At 40.6% G+C, this 18,751-nt stretch overlaps 1 protein-coding gene across 3 annotated transcripts in view; it reads right to left on the bottom strand.

Annotated features, from left to right (window-relative positions):
- The window catches only part of LOC120522883 (rho GTPase-activating protein 6), a 207,711-nt gene extending 189,446 nt beyond the window's left edge, over positions 1-18,265 (bottom strand). For 2 of the 3 annotated variants that reach the window (XM_039743631.1, XM_039743630.1), the window contains exon 1: positions 17,798-18,265. Coding sequence is in view for 2 of the 3 variants with exons in the window: in XM_039743630.1 (XP_039599564.1) it covers positions 17,798-17,860 (63 nt within the window). In the remaining variant the exon portion in view is untranslated. The remainder of the gene's footprint in view (positions 1-17,797) is intronic. The other variant, XM_039743633.1, reaches the window with a different exon arrangement.
- Positions 18,266-18,751: the final 486 nt, after the last annotated feature.

The following is an 18,751-nucleotide window of genomic DNA, read 5'->3' as shown; positions in this document are numbered from 1 at the left end:
ATGATCATGGGAAGCAATGGCTTGCCCATCTGGTCTAATCCCACAAAAGAGCTACTAAGGCACAAACAGCTGAAACACTTAATGCTGGCCATGAGAAAAAGGTGTTGGAACATACAATGCATCACAGCTTCCTGCATATGAAGCTACATAACCTTAAACTGGTCAGAGGATCCATGCTGATGCCTGTCTACCACAAAAAGCATATACAATGGGCCCATTAAGTGTCAAAACTGGACCATTGAGCAACAGAAAAAGGTGGCCTAGTCTGTCTTTTAGACCATGTGGACAGACAGTGCATGTGTATTGTTTACCAGGGAAAGAGATGGCAGCAGAATGCACTATGAGAAGACTGCACACCTGTGGAAGTAGTGTGATGCTCTCAGCAATATATTGACACATACCATCTACTGTTACTCTAGGAGAGCTGGACAGGGCCGTAGAAGGTCCTAAACCCATTAGTACGACCAGTATCTGCTCCATTGGGCAAGGAGGAACAGGATGAGCACTGCCAGAGCCTACAAAATGACCTCCAGTAGGCGACTGGTGTGAATGTCTCTGACTAAACAATCAGAAACAGACTTAATGAGGGTGGCTTGTGGGCCCGACGTCCTCTAGCTGGCCTTGTGGTCACTGCCCAGCACAGTGGAGCTCGATTGGCAGTCGCTATAGAATACCAGATTTGGCAGGTCCTCCACTGGCGCCCTGTGCTTTTCACAGATAAGAGCAGGTTCACTATGAGCACATGTGACAGATGTGAAAGGCTCTGGAGAAGCCGTGGAGAACATTATGCTGCCTGTAACATCATTTAGCATGACCAGTTTGGTGGTGGGTCAGTGATGGTCTGGGGAGGCATATGCATGGAGGGACGCACAGACCTCTACAGGCTAGACAACATCACCTTGACTGCTAACAGGTATCATGATGAAATCCTTAGACCTATTGTCAGATCCTATGCTGGGGCAGTGGGTCCTAGGTTCCTCCTGTATTCAGGCAGTTCCTGGAGGATAAAGGAATTGATACCATTGACTGGCTCCCATACTCGCCTGACCTAAATCCAATAGAACAGCTCTGTGGCATTATGTTTCGGTCCATCCGATGCTGCCAAGTTGCACCTCAGACTGTCCAGGAGCTCAGCGAAGCCTTGGTCCAGATCTGGGGGGAGATCCCCCAGGACACCATCCGTTGTCTAATTAGGAGCCCGACGTTGTCAGGCATGCATACAAACAAGTGGGGGCCATACAAACTACTTAGCATGATTTTGACTTACTGCAATGAAATTTCGGCAAAATGGACTCGCCTGTTGCATCACTTTTTCACTTTAATTATCAGGGTGTTTTTGAATTCAGCCCAGTGTAGGTTGATAATTTTCATGTCCATCAAACAATGTGGCATCCTTTCGTTCCTAACACATTACTCAGTCCATATCAGTATAGATATCCAGCATGATTTTTTCCCACTGAGATCTGATATGTTTTCAAAGTGTTCCTGTAGTTTACAGTATATTGAAAACATACCAAAATACCATTTTCTTTGCATATGCAGTGCCTACAAAATGTATTCACCCCCTTTATAGTTTTTACATTTTGAGATTATACCACATTGAGTCACACTGAATTTAATTTAGCTTTTTTCACTTTGATCAGCAGAAAAAAGACTCTTTAATTCCAAAGTGAAAATAGATATCTGCCTGTGATCTAAATTAATTATGCTTTAAAACACAAAATAATTGCTCACATAAGTGTTCACTCCCTTTATATCAGAATTTAATAAATGTACCTTTAACAGCCTTGAGTCTGTGTGGACAGGTCTTTCTCTATTATCTTTGCACATATGTCCAGAACCTGTCATTTTTCTCCATTACCTCTTTACATAAGTGCTCAGGCTCTATCAGGTGGGATGGAGATCATAAGTGAACAACCTTTTTCAAGTCCAGCCACAAATTCTCAAATGGGTTGACATCTGGACTCTGACTTGACTACTCTAAGACATTGTTCTTTTTCATCCACTCCTGTGTAGTTTTGTCTTTATGCTTCATGGTACTCTCTTACTGGAAACCAAGTCTTTCCCCAAGGTACACATTTCTTGCAGACAGCACTACGTTTTCCTCCAGGATTCCCCTGTATTTGTCTGCATTCATTTTCCCTTTATTCTCACAAGATGTTTCAGCTATGCTGCACAGCAGCATTCCCATCACATGATGCAACCACCACCATTCCTCACGGATGGTATATTTTTCACAATGTGCAATGTTTGTGCATGTCAAGATATCATACCTCGTAACCAACTTCCAGTTGACTTCAGAGTCTCCAATGTTACTTCTGGCAAACTATATTTGAGATGCTATGTGCATATTTTTCAATAGTGGTTTTCTCTTTGCTACACAGTTGTTATTATATGGAAAGTCTCTTCGGTCTCAATCACATAGCTTGTAACTCCTTCAGAGTTCTCATAGGTCTCTCGGTGGCCCCATTGACTAGTGTTCTTCTTGAACAATCACTCAGTTTCTGTGGATGGCCTGTTTTGCACACATTTACAGTTGTGCCATACTCTTTCCATTTCTTAAGGGCTGCTTTAAATGTACCCCGGAAGATATTCACTGACTTGGATATTTTCTTGTATCCACACCCTGACTTGAACTTTTCTTTTTCATGGAATTTTTTGGAGTGTTCTTTTTGTCTTCATTGTGTACGTTAGGCCACAATGCTGACTCACCAGATAAGGTACATTCATGCTACAATTAGTTGAAACCCCTTGACTGCAGACAGGAGATCTCCATTTAATTAATTATGTGACTTCTAAAACCAATTTGCTTCAGCAGTGGTTGTTTATGTGTGTCTTATTAAAGGGAGTATATACTTACACTGTCAATTATTTTGTGTGTTATGTTTGTAAATAAATTAGACCACTTTGCAGAGATTTCTTTTCACTTTGACACTAAAGAGTCTTTTTTAGTTGATCAGTGTAAAAAAAACAAAATGAAACTTAATGTGATTTAATATTGCATAACAATAACATGTCAAAACTTCCAAGGATGTGAATACTTTTTGGCACTATATATAGAAATTGAGTGTGGGTAGGTATGAGTGATCCCTGTGATCAACTAGCACCCTTGCAGGGATGGCTCCTAGCTCGCACCTATTGACACCAAAATAAGCTTCATTCAGTCTTTATATGAGGTTATAGCAGAGCTAATATAAGACTGCAATTCACATTTACAAACTTAAAACAAATATGTTTGTGAGACTGTTCCTTGAGCTTTGTTCACCAAACCAAAGAATGTTAAAGTATGTGTCAATAAAATGTAACATAATTTGTGCATTAAAAATAGAAAACACTGAGCAGTCTCACACTGACAACCACAAAAGGTTGCTTAATGGAGCTAAACATCTTCTGTAATGGACAGTATTTCCATCAAAATAATATATAGCTTATACCTCTCTTTTATATTTTCAGAATCGTGAGACCTGTCACACAAAAAAACTGCCTATTTCCCTTATTACATATGACCGTTTCTCAGGCTTAGTTGACAAAAAATCGGCAGACATTTGTAAAATACATTCACACTCATGTACAGTATATACCCAATAACAAAGCACAACTTTATAATGCTGGATTGGCACCCTGTCCAAGTAAACTTTGTACCCAAAACTGGCTCAGAGTGACCCTGACATGAATTAAGTGGACTTTGAAGTACAGTATATAATGCAGTCATTTACATATCATTTACACTCAAGTATAATATTTCTCTACAATGAAAGTAAAGCCAGTCAAAAGTCTGAAAACAACTATTCAAAGCACACCTTAAAGAAGTCTTGAAGATTTCATTGTTTAGTCACTTAGGTCAAATATTAACAACTAACAGAACTTGAATGTTGCCAGATTTCTTGTAAACTCAAAACTCTGTCTGGCCAGAGAGTAACTGTATAATACTATATGACAGTTTGTTTTATGTCTAAGAAATTGTAATCTACACAAATGTTCAGTGAAATTATTAGTATGCTATAAGGATTTAAATATGTTTTTACAATATATGTACACAATTTTACTCATTCATTAACTGATATTTTTACATTTTTGTAGACAATTACTACCTACATAGCGCCATAGGCTAACCACCATTTTTTTTTAAAACTAATACATCTGTCTTCATTAGATGTAATATTTAATTGCTTTAGTAATCTTTTTTTCTCAAACGCATAATTCAGGTGAGATTAAAATATTTTTAACTGATTGATAGTGGATGCATTCAGATAACACAGATTCCATAGATTCATTTTCCATTTTATATTTAGTTCATAGGAAGCTGATTCCCATCTTTAAACAAAGGACTAAAAAACGCTGGACCTGATGTCTGCCCATCAATCGACATGATTACATCTATATGTATATATAGAGAGGCTTAATTGACACTACATAATACAGTATACAGTATATAATGCACAGATCACTGACTGAATAACTTATCAGCTCACTCACCACTATTTCTCATTTAGCTTAAACAGCAGGACATTTGATATATCAATATTTAGGGGTAAAAAAAATCCGATGATAGAAAAACTAAATACCCCAAAATCTCAAAATGCCTTCAAGGATTCAGTTGAAATTTGGTGACAGTGTAGAAATAAAAAAAGTAGCTAATAAATGATTTTTTTTTGTTTCATTTGTTGATAGTTATCGTTAATAATGCTGTAGGGAGTGACAATTGTAACGCACGGCATCCCCAATTTCACCACAGAGCTGACAGTGATCACTTGGAGAAAGGGGGCATGCGGGTTTAGAAGCCATATATTGAGGCGAAGTAAAATGGGTAAAAAGAAAAGTTCGCTGAAGTTCAAAGAAGGTGCATTTAGCAGGTGCTCAAGAGGCTCTATGGAAGTGAAGGTAGTCAATTTTGTGCAACTGACTCAGCCAGAAAGGTATATACTGTATTATATATTACTCCCTATCACCTTAACCTTATCTGCAACCTTGTGCAAATACTGAAGTGAGAACTGCAATTCCCATGAGCCAGTGTGCTGCTCCAGACAATTTCATCTGTGCTCACAAAGTTTAATTAGCAGTCTTGATGAAAGTGGACTGTCATCAAAGATAGCAAGTGCTACAATTGCTTTTTTTTAATCAATTTTGAGATCCAGTTTTACCTTCCTAATTTTATTGAGTACCCACATACAGCATTTGACGAGAGGTGGGATTTTTCCACTTGAATGGGGAATGATTATAAGAGCAGAGGAAAGGGTACCTGTGGTAAAACAAGCACAGTTAAAAACAAAGAAAAACATCACACAGGCGGACCATGGGTGTGTCACATGTAACAATACATTTCCGATAAACTTATTACACTGCTTTTTTTTTTTTTAGTGCATAACCTTGCGTTTTTGATAAAGCCAACATTGTTGTCCCCCTGCATATTATCATTAAGTTTGCGATCACAATCAATGATCAGCCTTTATAAAGTTAAAAAAGACTAAATAAAAACAGAATACATTAACTGATTGAGCGAAGCCATGGTTGAATAGACTGAAGTTACATTTTTTTCTAAAGGTGTTTTTCCGAATGTGATAATAAGAGAACAGGATTGTGCTTTTGAGTAAGCAACAGACATTTATTCAAATGCACTGTATACTGTGGCAGTTCTAATTTTAATCTTTGATGCTAATGAAGAGTTGTTAATTTTTATCAGTTTTTAGCTTTGAATTAATCAACTTTGTAACATACTGCTTTAATACAGGGTTCTGAAGCAATGTCTTTCATACCAAAACCAACAAGAACGATTTGTAACATGTTCTGCTATAATACTGCATTATCCATCCATCTTCCAACCCACTGAATCCGAACACAGGGGTCTGCTGGAGCCAATCCCAGCCAACAAGGCAGGAACCAATCCTGGGCAGGGTGCCAACCCACTGCAGGACACACACCACACACCACACACTAGGACCAATTTAGAATCGCCAATCCACCTAACCGGCATGTCTTTGGACTGTGGGAGGAAACCCATGCAGACACAGGGAGAACAAGCAAACCCGGGTCTCCTAACTGCGAGGCAGCAGCACTACCACTGCGCCACCGTGCCGCCCTAATACTGCATTAGCCTCTGGTAAATCAAAAATACAAATATTTTACACAGAAACATGCTAAGCCACACAGTACTTCTGATACATCTGATAAAATAATGGCACTTTAACTGAACCACTCAGACTTAGAAATTTTCTCAGGCGAAGTTGGCACCTTGTTCACAAATAAACTCAATCATGCAGACCCAGTACACAGTTGGTGATAAGCCTAATACACACACCTTTGGGGTTTAAAAGAAAACAAGACCACTTACAGAAAACAGTAATTTAATATTCATTCATCATCATATATATGTTTGGAGATATTGTATGTTTAAAGTATATCTAATAAGACAAATAACTGTAGAATCTAAGTGTTCTGCATTTAAGTATTATGTTATTAGTACTAAATTTCGGATTTTAATGTTTTGTAATGAATATCTGACTGAAGGTAACTTTTTCTTATTGCACATTGTAGAGGTGGGGTGCAACATTCAAAGACAGCATGCCCTTAAGATATTGAATATGAAAACTAGTGTGATTTTATGTACAATTATGATGCAAAATGAGTTGCATAATACATTCTGGTTGAAGGAGCAACCATTAGCCAAAAGACAGTCACCACAATAAAGTTACCAGATAAAACTTGTAAATCTAATACATGTTACATAAACCCCCTCCTCGAACCGCCACCTTATCGTGGTGGAGGGGTTTGCGTGTCCCAATGACCTTAGGAGCTTTGTTGTCCGGGGCTTTATGCCCCTGGTAGGATCACCCAAGGCAAACTGGTCCTAGGTGAGGGATGAGACAAAGAGCGGTTCACCAAACCTTCTATGATGAATGAAAACTTTGGACGCCATTTTCCCTCACCCGGATGCAGGTCATCGGGGCACCCCTCTGGAGCCAGGTCTGGAGCTGGGGCTCGATGGCAAGAACCTGATGGCCGGACCTGCACCCATGGGTCTCGGCCGGGCACAGCCCAAAGAGGCAACATGGGTCCCCCTTCCCATGGCCTCACCGCCTATGGAGGTCAGATACAGTGTGAGTTGGATGGTGGCCGAAGGCGGGGACCTTGGAGGTCCAATCCTTGGCTACAGAAGCTGGCTCTTGGGACATGGAATGTCACCTCTCTGAAGGGGAAAGAGCCTGAGCTAGTGCGCAAGGTCGAGAGGTTCCAGCTAGATATAGTCGGGCTCACCTCAACGCACAGCTTGGACTCTGGAACCAACCTCCTTCAGAGGGGCTGGACTCTCTACCACTCTGGAGTTGCCCGCAGTGAGAGGCGCCAAGCGGATGTGGGCATACTTATTGCCCCACAACTTGGAGCCTGTTCATTGGGGTATACCCCAGTGGACGAGAGGGTAGCCTCCCTCAGCCTTCAGGTGGAGGGACGGGTCCTAACTGTTGTTTGTGCGTATGCACCGAACAGCAGTTTGGAGTACCCACCCTTTTTGGAGTCCCTGGAGGGGGTGCTAGAGGGCATACCTTCTGGTGACTCCCTCGTTCTGCTGAGAGACTTCAATGCTCACGTGGGCAATGTCAGTGAGACCTAGAAGGGCATGATTAGGTGAAACGGCCGCCCCGATCTGAACCCAAATGGTGTTTTGTTATTGAACTTATTGTGCTCGACACGGATTGTCCATAACGAACACCATGTTTAAGCATAGGGGTGGCACCAGGACCTGCGGCCACATGCCTTGGACACTTGGGTGAAGAGGGGGCGGAGCTGTCAACTGATCACCACCTGGTGGTGAGTTGGCTTCAATAGTGGGGGAGGATGCCGGTCAGGCCTGGTAGGCCCAAACATGTCGTGAGGGTCTGCTGGGAATGTCTGGCAGAGCCCCTGTCAGAAGTAACTCCCACCTCCAGCGGAACTTTGACCATGTCCCGAGGGATGTGGGGGACATTGAGTCCGAATGGGCCATATTCCATGCCTCTATTGTTGAAGCGGCTGACCAGAGGTGTGGCCATAAGGTGGTCGGTGCCTGTCGTGGCAGCAATCCCCGAACCCATTGGTGGACACCGGAGGTGAGGGATGCCATCAAGCTGAAGAAGGAGTCCTACAGTACCCTTTTGTCCTGTGGGACTCTGGAGGTACCTGATAGGTACCGGCAGGCCAAACAGAATGCGGCTTCGGTAGTTCTGATCCAACATCCGCCGTCTCAGAAGGGGGAAACAGTGCACTGTCAACACTGTATATGGTGGGGATGGTGCGCTGCTGACTGCGACTTGGGACGTTGTGGGTCGGTGGGGGGAGTACTTCGAAGACCTCCTCAATCCTATTAACATGCCTTCCACTGAGGAAGCTGAGCCTGGGGACTTGGAGGTGGGCTCCCCCATCTCTGGGACTGAGGTCACCGAGGTGGTCAAAAAACTCCTTGGTGGCAGGGCCCCGGGAGTGGATGAGATACGCCTGGAGTTCCTCAAGGCTCTGGATGTTGTAGGACTGTCTTGGTTGACACGTCTCTGCAACATCGCATGGACATCGGGGACAGTGCCTCTGGATTAGCAGACCGGGGTGGTCGTCCCCCTCTTTAACAAGGAGGACCAGAGGGTGTGTTTCAACTACAGAGGGATCACACTCCTCAGCCTCCCTGGAAAAATCTATTTGGGGGTCCTGAAGAGGAGAGTCCATCAGATAATCGAACCTCGGATTCAGGAGGAACAGTGTGGTTTTCGTCCTGGTCACAGAACAGTGGACTACCTCTACTCCCTTAGCAGGGTCCTGGAGGGTGCATGGGAGTTTGCCAAACCAGTCTACATGTGTTTTGTGGACTTGGAAAATGCATTCGACCGTGTCCCTCGGGGAATCTTGTGGGGGGTACTCTGAGAGTATGGGGTACCGGACCCCCGATAAGGGTTGTTCGGTTCCTGTACGATCGGTGTCAGAGCTTGGTCCGCATTACCGGCAGTAAGTCGAACCTGTTTCCAGTGAGAGTTGGGCTCTGCCAGTGCTGCCCTCTGCCCTTTGTCACCGATTCTGTTCATAACTTTTATGGACAGAATTTCTAGGTGCAGCCAGGGCATTAAGGGGGTCTGGTTTGGTGAACTCAAGATTGGGTCACTGATTTTTGCAGATGATGTTGTCCTGTTTGCTTCATCAGGCAGTGATCTTCAGCTCTCTCTAGATCGGTTCGCAGCTGAGTGTGAAGCGGCTGGGATGGGAATCAGCACCTCTAAATGCCAGACCATGGTCCTCAGCCGGAAAAGGGTGGAGTGTCCTCTAAGGGTTGGGAGCGAGATCCTGCCCCAATTGGAGAAGTTTAAGTATCTTGGGGTCTTGTTCATGAGTGAGGGAAGAATGGAGCGTGAGATCGACAGGCGGAACGGCGCGGCATCTGCAGTGATGCGCGCTCTGCATCAGTCTGTCGTGGTGAAAAAGGAGCTGAGCCGTAAGGCAAAGCTCTCAATTTACCGGTCGATCTACGTTCCTACCCTCACCTATGGTCATGAGCTGTGGGTAGTGACTGAAAGAGCGAGATCGCGAATACAAGCGGCTGAAATGAGTTTCCTCCACAGGGTGTCTGGGCTTTCTCTTAGAAATAGAGTGAGAAGCTCAGTCATCCGGGAGGGGCTCAGAGTAGAGCCACTGCTCCTCCACATCGCGAGGAGTCAGGTGAGGTGGTTCGGGCATCTGATCAAGATGCCTCCTGGACGCCTCCCTGGTGAGGTGTTCCGGGCATGTCTAACTGGGAGGAAGCCCCGGGGAAGACCCAGAACACGCTGGTGGGACTATGTTTCTCGGATGGCCTGGGAACGTCTCTGGATTCCCCCTGAAGGGCTAGAAGAAGTGGCCGGGGAGAGGGAAGTCTGGGTATCTCTGCTCAAGCTGCTGCCCCCGCGACCTGATCTTGGATAAGCGGAAGAGGATGCATGGATGGATAGATGTTACATAAACCTATAAGTTTCATAAGTCATACTCTTTACAGCACTTAAGTTATACAAAATAAAATCCCATACATAAATTGGCCACATTATTTTCAAAGTATGGATATGAAAAAACACACATGGCAGCTGCATCTGTTGCATTTGCAACATTCCAGACTTCAAAATTTTCTTCATTAATGAAAAATTAAAATTAAAAAAGCAAAACTGATGGCCTTCCTCTGACCCTTTAAGGGATGTATTGGGGTTAAGTCTGCCTTGATTAATGACAAAAAGCAGAAAATGTTGCACATTGTCCAAAAAATAAATACTGTTTGCCAAACTACAAGCACCTAGTGCCCAGCCCACTGGTGCAGCATCCACTCATGGAATTTAACTTGAAGAACACTTACACAAACCATCTACAGTACCATGATATCTTCCATTACAGCTTATCCCTACAATATTTTGATTTTGCTCTAATATGCAAAGGTAACTCAATAGCATTCCTTCCACTTGAATTTAGCATATTGTTATAATATATTTGATCATAAAAAATGTGTTTTTGCTAGCTCTTCTGTAACTTGCATGGGCTTACAGTGACACTATGGTATTGGGTATAGCAACTAAGCTAGAACAACAATCACTTTATCATAGCAATACACCTCAATAAATGTTTAACAGTGTGAATAAAAATATTTGTCATATATAAACACACAACATGTATCAGACAAAATAAACAACAATCAATCAAACAAAACATCTGACAAAGCTACAGAGAAGTCAACAAATCAATAGTGCAAACTGACTGGTTGTGCAGGTGGATGTATAATGAAGTCTATATAAACTGCTCCACATTCAAAAGACAAACAGATTAGGTTAACTATTGACTCAATTATCAGTCACTGAGTGTGTGTGGGTTTCTCTAAGTGTTTTCTACAATGAAATGGCACTCCATCCATGTTTGGTTTCTGTGAAGTTCAGCTACCATAACACTAAACTCCCTGACCACCCATCCCCGATTTAAGTGAGGTGGATAATAGACTATAGTGCTTTCCCTTATATACTGATATTTATTAGTCTGTCGCATTAGCTGCTGACAAGAGGAGAGAGATGTGGAACCAAATTAAATAATAGTGATAATAAATACATAATATAAAGAATATCTTAAAATGTATAATAAAATGTATAAAATAAAAATGTATAATAAAAATATTATTTTTATTATTACACCAAAAAATACATTTTTATTTAAATCATATTGACAAAAGACTTTGCCAACAAAAAAAGCCATACAATTTTTTTTTATTGAATTACATTTTTTTAATTATTATAATTAGCAGGAAGTCAGAACACCGTTGGCTGCTTTGCATTGTACTTTTAATTACTGAAGAGGGTGTGAGCTGCATTAATGCATTTACCTAGGAATAGGGGACAGATCATATTATTGCCCAATGCTACATGTATGTCTCGAAACAACTCCGAAGGAGTTACAATTAAGAAGACTGCAATTGCCAAACTCCTTAATCTCTGAAGCTTTAACTGCAAGTGAATCTAAGTGACTAATTATAAGATTGTTTCCAAGTTTTCACATTCATTCCACAGCATTGTTTTGTGCATACAGAATATGGTGAGGATGACTTTTGCAGCTATTCAATATAAAGAAAGTTGGAAAATAAACAAGAACATCACACAAAAATAAACAAACACAATAGACAATTCAGGTCGCAGTTCAGCTCTCTTTAAAAATTCACATCAATTTGATGAATTAATTAAATTCACCTCAAGTCTGGATGCTACAATGTCTTTATCCTACCTCGCAATTTTTGAGTGGTGGAATGATGGTTCAATGGATTATTGGGTGGATGACTGACATTACTGTCTGCCTACTAATTTCAAAAGTAGGAGAAAAACTGAACAGATGGATGGCCTACCCAACATTAACAGATAAATGAATATGGTTAAAATGGCATAAAATTAATATAATGATAGAACATTTATCTAGAATTATTTTTTGTATACCCAGGTGTGAGACTTCTGGATCAAAGCATTACACAAGAACCCAATAAAAACTGTTATAAGAACAGGCCAATCTGCTAAAAATAGTTTGGCATACCAACTATGATTTTACCACGGTTACAACCAGCTATCTTTGATATTTGCTACTACTTTTGCACCCTTAGTGTTATCTGATTTAATTGATCTATTTGTTTTTGTCATTATTACTGTTACTTTAATTCTTTGTAAGGTGACATGGAGTGCTAAGAAAGGTGCCTATTAAAAAAATATATTATTATTATTATTATTATTATTATTATTATTATTATTATTATTGTTGTTGTTGTTGTTGTTGTTATTCACTAAACCTTCACAAAATCCAGTCAAGTTATGAAGATCACCAAATTTCTACTATCCATGACACCTCCTTGTAATTAAGGAAAGTCTAAACTAGTGTCTTCTGTGTAATATACTGTACAGTACCTTTCACATATCAATATTAAATCATGTTTTGTTAAGATTTTTCTATTTACTTTTTAAACAAATCACTTATAGGTATAGTAGAATCTAGAGGAATCCATATCTGAGTACCAGTTGTTATGCTTACTGATTGCAAGGTTGAAGAATGACATGTTGCATGATGATTAAACTTGCAAGTAAGAATTTAATTGTACTCTGTACAAGTGACAATAAGCTAAATTAAAGGTGCATTATGTAGCTACAAGGCAGCAGTGCTAATAATCATGCAGTCAAAACATGTACAATAATGGACTCCCAAGTCATGCTCTGATATTTTAAATGATACGCAAAGTTATGCAAAAATAATGAAAATGTATACTAAGCATCATGGCCAACACGTCAGACATTAAAAAGCCAAGGTTCAATTGCCTCAATTATACTTGATCCTTCTTTCAAGTAACACTTGAAAAATACAGGAAACTCTAGTAAACTCGGTGATAAGCATTTACTTCCCAACACACAATACAGCTTTGAATGTATTTCAATTTTTTCAGCTGATAACACTGCCTGTTAATTCAGTATCTTTATATTAGTACATACATATTATTTGGGCTGCATGCAGATTCACGTTCAATGTATTCAATTAGTAATTACAAATAATAATAGAAAATATAAGTAAAAATAAAAGCTAATATTGAATAACTTAGTCTATTCAGAATGAATAAAACCCCACTGTATACAGTGATAGATAAATAATCGCTGTGTTAAAAGTTCTAGGACACAGAGACGTCAATAACTACAGGATAATCTGGATAAATAGAAGAATTTTGCTACTATAGTCTAAAAATCTGTTGCAGAAGGGATGTTTTATAAACAGGTAAATCATAATCCAAATACTCATTTTATGAACAAACAATTCAACAGATATTATGGGAAGTGTAAATTGGCACAAGATAACAAATTTATACAAAGAGAGAACCTGCAGTTGCAGATGGAGTCTTATAACCTGTCAGAATCTTGTCACTTGAGCGGCTCCCTCAAGCTTCTTTACAAACAACTGATATAAATTTCATGTAACAGTTACGCCTTAATTGATTTATTTAACAAAAAGATAAATTTTGTTATAGAACTGTTCAATTAAAAATGCCACAGTTAATAACTGATGTCACTAGGGGGCACCAATACCAGCTTCTTAGAAATGAATGGTAGGAAACAGCATATCATTACAAGTTTAGCCTGCAGGTATTTTAAGACACAAAAGATTAGCAAAAGAAGTCTTTATTATCTTTAGCATCACCATCTTAATAATGATAGTTCATCTGAAACTGAAAAAACTAATTCCAAGTTTATTGATTTTACATTTACTGGAGCTATTACATTTATGACTATACTTCTCATGTGGAATGAATCTCCCCAGGGTACTGATAAAATAACTTCTCAGTTATTTTAGAGAATCCACCAGCACATAAACCTTAAGGTGACTGCATTTGTTTTACTTGGATATGATCTCTTAAGTTAATATTATTTAACTTTATCCCACCTGACCAAATAAACTGTACTAAACTCACATATAAAGAAAACACTAATAAATCTTTATTCCATATATATTCATGCATTACCAGTCTTGCAAACCAGAAGGCAATCAATGAATCATTCTTTCTCAAAATATGCTTTCCATTGAGTTAATGAAATTAGAAGCTGAATGTGTCTCCACTAGTATTGATGAGTCAAGGTGTGATTGCGTAATGGTACTCAAAGTGCTTTCAGGGGCCAATACTTTTAGAAAGCTATGAAATATGTTTGAGAAGAAATATTTACAGAAAGTTCCATATATACCTCTATTGTTTCCCTTCAGTGTTTGGATGGTGTTTACCATACAAAAGTTCTATATTCAGTAAGTGCACAACAACTAAGAAATAGGGTTAGACAGTACTAGTTGTCATTTAGTCTTTAAGCTAGACACATGTTACTTATTAGGGAGTTAGCTATGCTACTAATATCCTAGATTCCGCAAGTGTCATGTCACATAAAGAATGACACACTACAAGAAGGCAAGGCAGCATAGAGATTAGTGCTACTGTCGCACACCTTCAAAATACTGAATTCCAATCTGTCTCAGTCATTATCTATGTGAAGTCTGCAACATCTCTCTGTTTACAGCCCACATGAATTATCCTCCAACATTCCAAAGTGCATTCTAGGTTATTTGACTTCTCTAAAATGCTCTTCTATGAGTGAGTGTTAATGTCTTGCTACAAAATTGCAATCTGTTAAGGTCTGATTTTTATCTTATGCCTAATAAATCCAAAATGTGAATTAATTGGGTTAGGAAGATGCATGAATGAATGTAAGAATACAGCGGGCTTGGTGGCAAAGATGCTGAACTGTAAAACACAACGTTGCCTGTCCATGGGCTCAATGTCGAACATCACTAATCGTGCCAGTGCGTCAGTATGGAAATACGGACACAACTGTAAAATCACAGCTTTTTTGTCATTTGCAATAATAAATGTACTGTATAAATAATGAAAGTATAATTTTCTCAGGTTTTTAAAAAGATAAAAAGAATTATTTGATATTAGTAAACAAATATACTCTAAGTAAGTACTTTAACAGGTATATCTGCCTGCGAAAGGAAATAGCATGCTTCTCCAAACAACCAGTCATTAGGCTGCAACTCGGTGATTGAATCAGAAAGCAGCAGGATATAAGCAACTTTGACTCTGGTATGATTGTTGGTGCCAGATATGGTCCAGCATCTCCGAAACAGCTGCTCTCTTGGTATTTTCTTTCAGTATATTCTCTTGGAGTTTGGAGAGAATGGTGGAATAAACAAAAAACATTCTGTGACTGTTTCTGTTAGCAAAAACACTATGTTAATAAGAGGGGTCAGATAAGAATGACCAGACACATTCAATCTAACTGAAAGGCTATAATGCTCAAATAATAGCTTTTTACAACAGTATTAGGAACATCATCCATTAATATGAAGCAGGCAATCTGCAACAGCAGGGAACCACTCTCAGGTCCACTCCTGTCAGCTAAGAACAGTGGGCTTGTCATCACTAAAACTAAATGAATGAAGGGTGGAAAAAGTCACTTGGTCTGATGATTCTCAAATTCTTTTGCAACACGCAGATGGTAGGGACAGTATTTGGTATAAAGAGAATGGATCCATCTTAACATGTATCAACAGTGTATGAGGAATGTTTTCTTGACACACATTTAGCCTTTTAATACCAAGGGAGAGTCAAATTAATGCCACTGTGTTCCTATGCACTGCTGTCAATCATGTGTCAAACTAGTTTCACAAAAATGTTATTGACTTCAGTATACTCTAATGGTTTGCACAGATCTCAGTCCAGCAAAACACCTCTGAGATGATATAGGACAGGAGGTTTTCAAAAAAAGTGTGAAACAATGCATCTCCAGAAATTGTGTGATGTTAGCAAGACAACATAGATCAAAATGCCTAAGGAACATTTCCACCACTTTGCTCAATCAATGGTCCATTCTGGAAACAAAAGTGGGGTTCTAGATAGGCATTCCTAATAAAACGGTCACTGGATAATTACTGGAGTTTAAAGACTGGATGTCATGGTGATGCACTGATAAGTGCCACTGCCTCGAAGCTCTACAGTTCTGGATTCAAATCCCAGCCAAATGACTGTTTCTGTGGAGTTTTAGCATTCTTTCTGTGTTTTCCTTTCTCCCATATCCCAAAAATGAGTATGTTATGGTAACTGGCAATTTTATATTTGCCCATGATGAGTGAGAGTGTGTTCATGAGTGTGCCTGGCATTGATGGCACAATATCCAGGGTTAATTCTGATTTTCTTGAAGTCCTGAACAGGATAATCAGATCTGAAAATGGAGTATAAACTATCTTTTACATTTATAAAGTAATTTTGCAATTCTGTGTCACTTTGTATTATACTCTGTAATAGCGATTTCTTCAATTTGTGTTACATAAAGTAAAGCAACTAATTATAAAATACAGTTAGTTTAATACATTGGTACAGAAATATTACATGTAGCAGAGTGACGATTTTACCACAGCACATTATAACTAGGGGTGGCACTGTGGTACAGTATTAGCACTGCTGCCACACAATTAGAAGATCAGGGTTTGTGTGCCAGGTTCTCCCTATGTGGAGTTTTGATGTTCCCTGTGTGTATACATAAGTGTTCTCCAGTTGGGTTTCATCCCACAGTACCACAGTCCAAAGACATGCAGGTTAGGTGGACTAGCAATGCTAAATTGGCTACAGTGTGTGTATGTGTGTGTGTGTGTGTGTGTGTGTATTAGTGCCCTGTCCAGGGTTTGTTCCTGCCTTGTGCCCCATGCTCACTAGGATAGGCTCTGACCCCACTGCAATCCTGGTCTGGATTAAAAAGCCTAGCAAATTACATGATATTATAACTACTTTAAAGTAAACAAAACAAAACACTAGCCCTTCACAGTTGTCCACTTCTATAGCCACTAGACCACACTGCGACCTGCTCCATTAATTGTGGAGACTAGGAGTCAAATCCGTTCTGTCATCTTTTCCACAACAGCAATCTGGAAAGCTCATAGCTTGGGGTCAAATGCCAAACCCTAGGAGGGAGGAGGAGGTGAAGGAAAGCCACGGGCTGGACTTGATGGTCCATCCAAAAAAAAAAGCCATTGCATTCAGGAAGCCTGCTACAAATCAACAAACTAAAACTGCCAGCATTTGCTGAGCTATGCATATGAAGGGAGCGTCCCCGATCATATCCTGCAGATGAACTAGTGATAAGGTGAACAGGCACACATTTTCCAGATTTTTTTAGCGAACAGAAGGGTCCAGGTGAAGAATCGCAGAGTTGAGAGGAGACCTGCGGCAAATGCAATTTTCCCTGTACTTTATGACACTATATCAATTGCCCTTTTGATCCTAAATAGCCACACTTTTTAATTATGACAAGCGCATTCCTCCAAGAAGATGAATGAAATGCCATAAAATCGACTAAGCCCGGGGCACACAGAAGTACGGCTGCCGGTGGCATCGACGAAGCAGTTGGACGAAACTTTGCGATAGGTTTTCGGGCTAAACTTTTTATTTTTCCACTTTTATTTGCCCTTTTCCGCGTGTATTATCTTTAAACCATATTGGCTAAACGTGTTTCAATAGGATGCATTTTTCTGAAAGGCGGTTTATAAAATATTAATGAAAAGGCATCGCTCTAGCAGAAACAGACCTCTAATGACCACATCCCTACAAGGGCAACAGATTGTGCGAAGATAAACTACTTAACTGTAATGCACTATTAAACATAAACATGTAAAACACGCTGGAATCTAATCAAAACAGTAAGGGCGACACCCCGCAAGTAGGCGACTTAAGTCCTTTAGGCGAGATGCGCTCTTGCAATGAGAAATAAAAAGCACTCACACTTACCGCGCACGAGAGCAGCCTGTCAAAAAACACCGAGTCGCCCATGTGTGGAGTAAACATCCGCATAGAAATGTGTCCAAAACTGGCGAGCCGTTCGGCCACCCAAGCGGTGCCCCGTCACAGAGCCCGAACGGGTGGGATGGCAGGCTTCGCGGAGCCCAACACACACAACGCTGCCGCTGCTCCTGCAGTACTCTTCAAACGCGCCCCTCTGACACACACGCAGGGCTTCGCTGGAGCTCGCGCACTCCACCGTGTAGGGCAGAGGAGCGCGCAGAGGCGGGGCACCGGACTGGCCGCGAGAGGTAGAAGCTCGCTCGATCACTCAAGTGCGCTCCAAAGCTGGCCCCCCGAAAGGCTTCCAGCGGCTGCTGCTGCTGCTGTTGGATATTTTCTGGAGAAAAGTCTGCTTGCAGCTGCATGCGATTAGTGGCTCTTCGTAACTCAAACTGCACACCGTTCATATTCAAGTCACTTGCTGGCGCGCTCACTCGTTGAAGTGGCCTTCGCAGCTGCCTTCGCTAACTCGCTTCATCTGCAGGTACTGTAAATATGTTTCGCATTTATCGGCCCATCATCAAACGTTTTACGCATACCTTGCTTACTGATTGTAGTGTACTTCACTGATTACCTCTGTTTACTCAAACTGAACATTCCTCACACTCAAGTCTCTCAGTAATGTAAAGCCTGCACATTTTTAAGTGAAATCGCACTCTGCAACTGGTACCACCACAATGATTCTCCAGGTGTACGTTATAAGCACCTTCACTTCTAAACTAGTTGCTCCTTGATTAATTTACTCTGCTGCAGTGTCAAGCACTAGCAATCTTGCTGCCCTAGGTGAAGTTGTAAATGGTACCACCTGCCCAACAAGGTGTTAGTCCCGGTCGTGCCATCAAAATAGCTCTGACCCATCCAGGCGTAACATTAGCAACAGATCCTTTGAGTTCTGTAAGT

Source organism: Polypterus senegalus, chromosome 2 (assembly GCF_016835505.1).
Source record: "Polypterus senegalus isolate Bchr_013 chromosome 2, ASM1683550v1, whole genome shotgun sequence".
Lineage (NCBI taxonomy): Eukaryota > Metazoa > Chordata > Cladistia > Polypteriformes > Polypteridae > Polypterus > Polypterus senegalus.
This window is presented reverse-complemented; position numbering and strand designations above follow the sequence as displayed.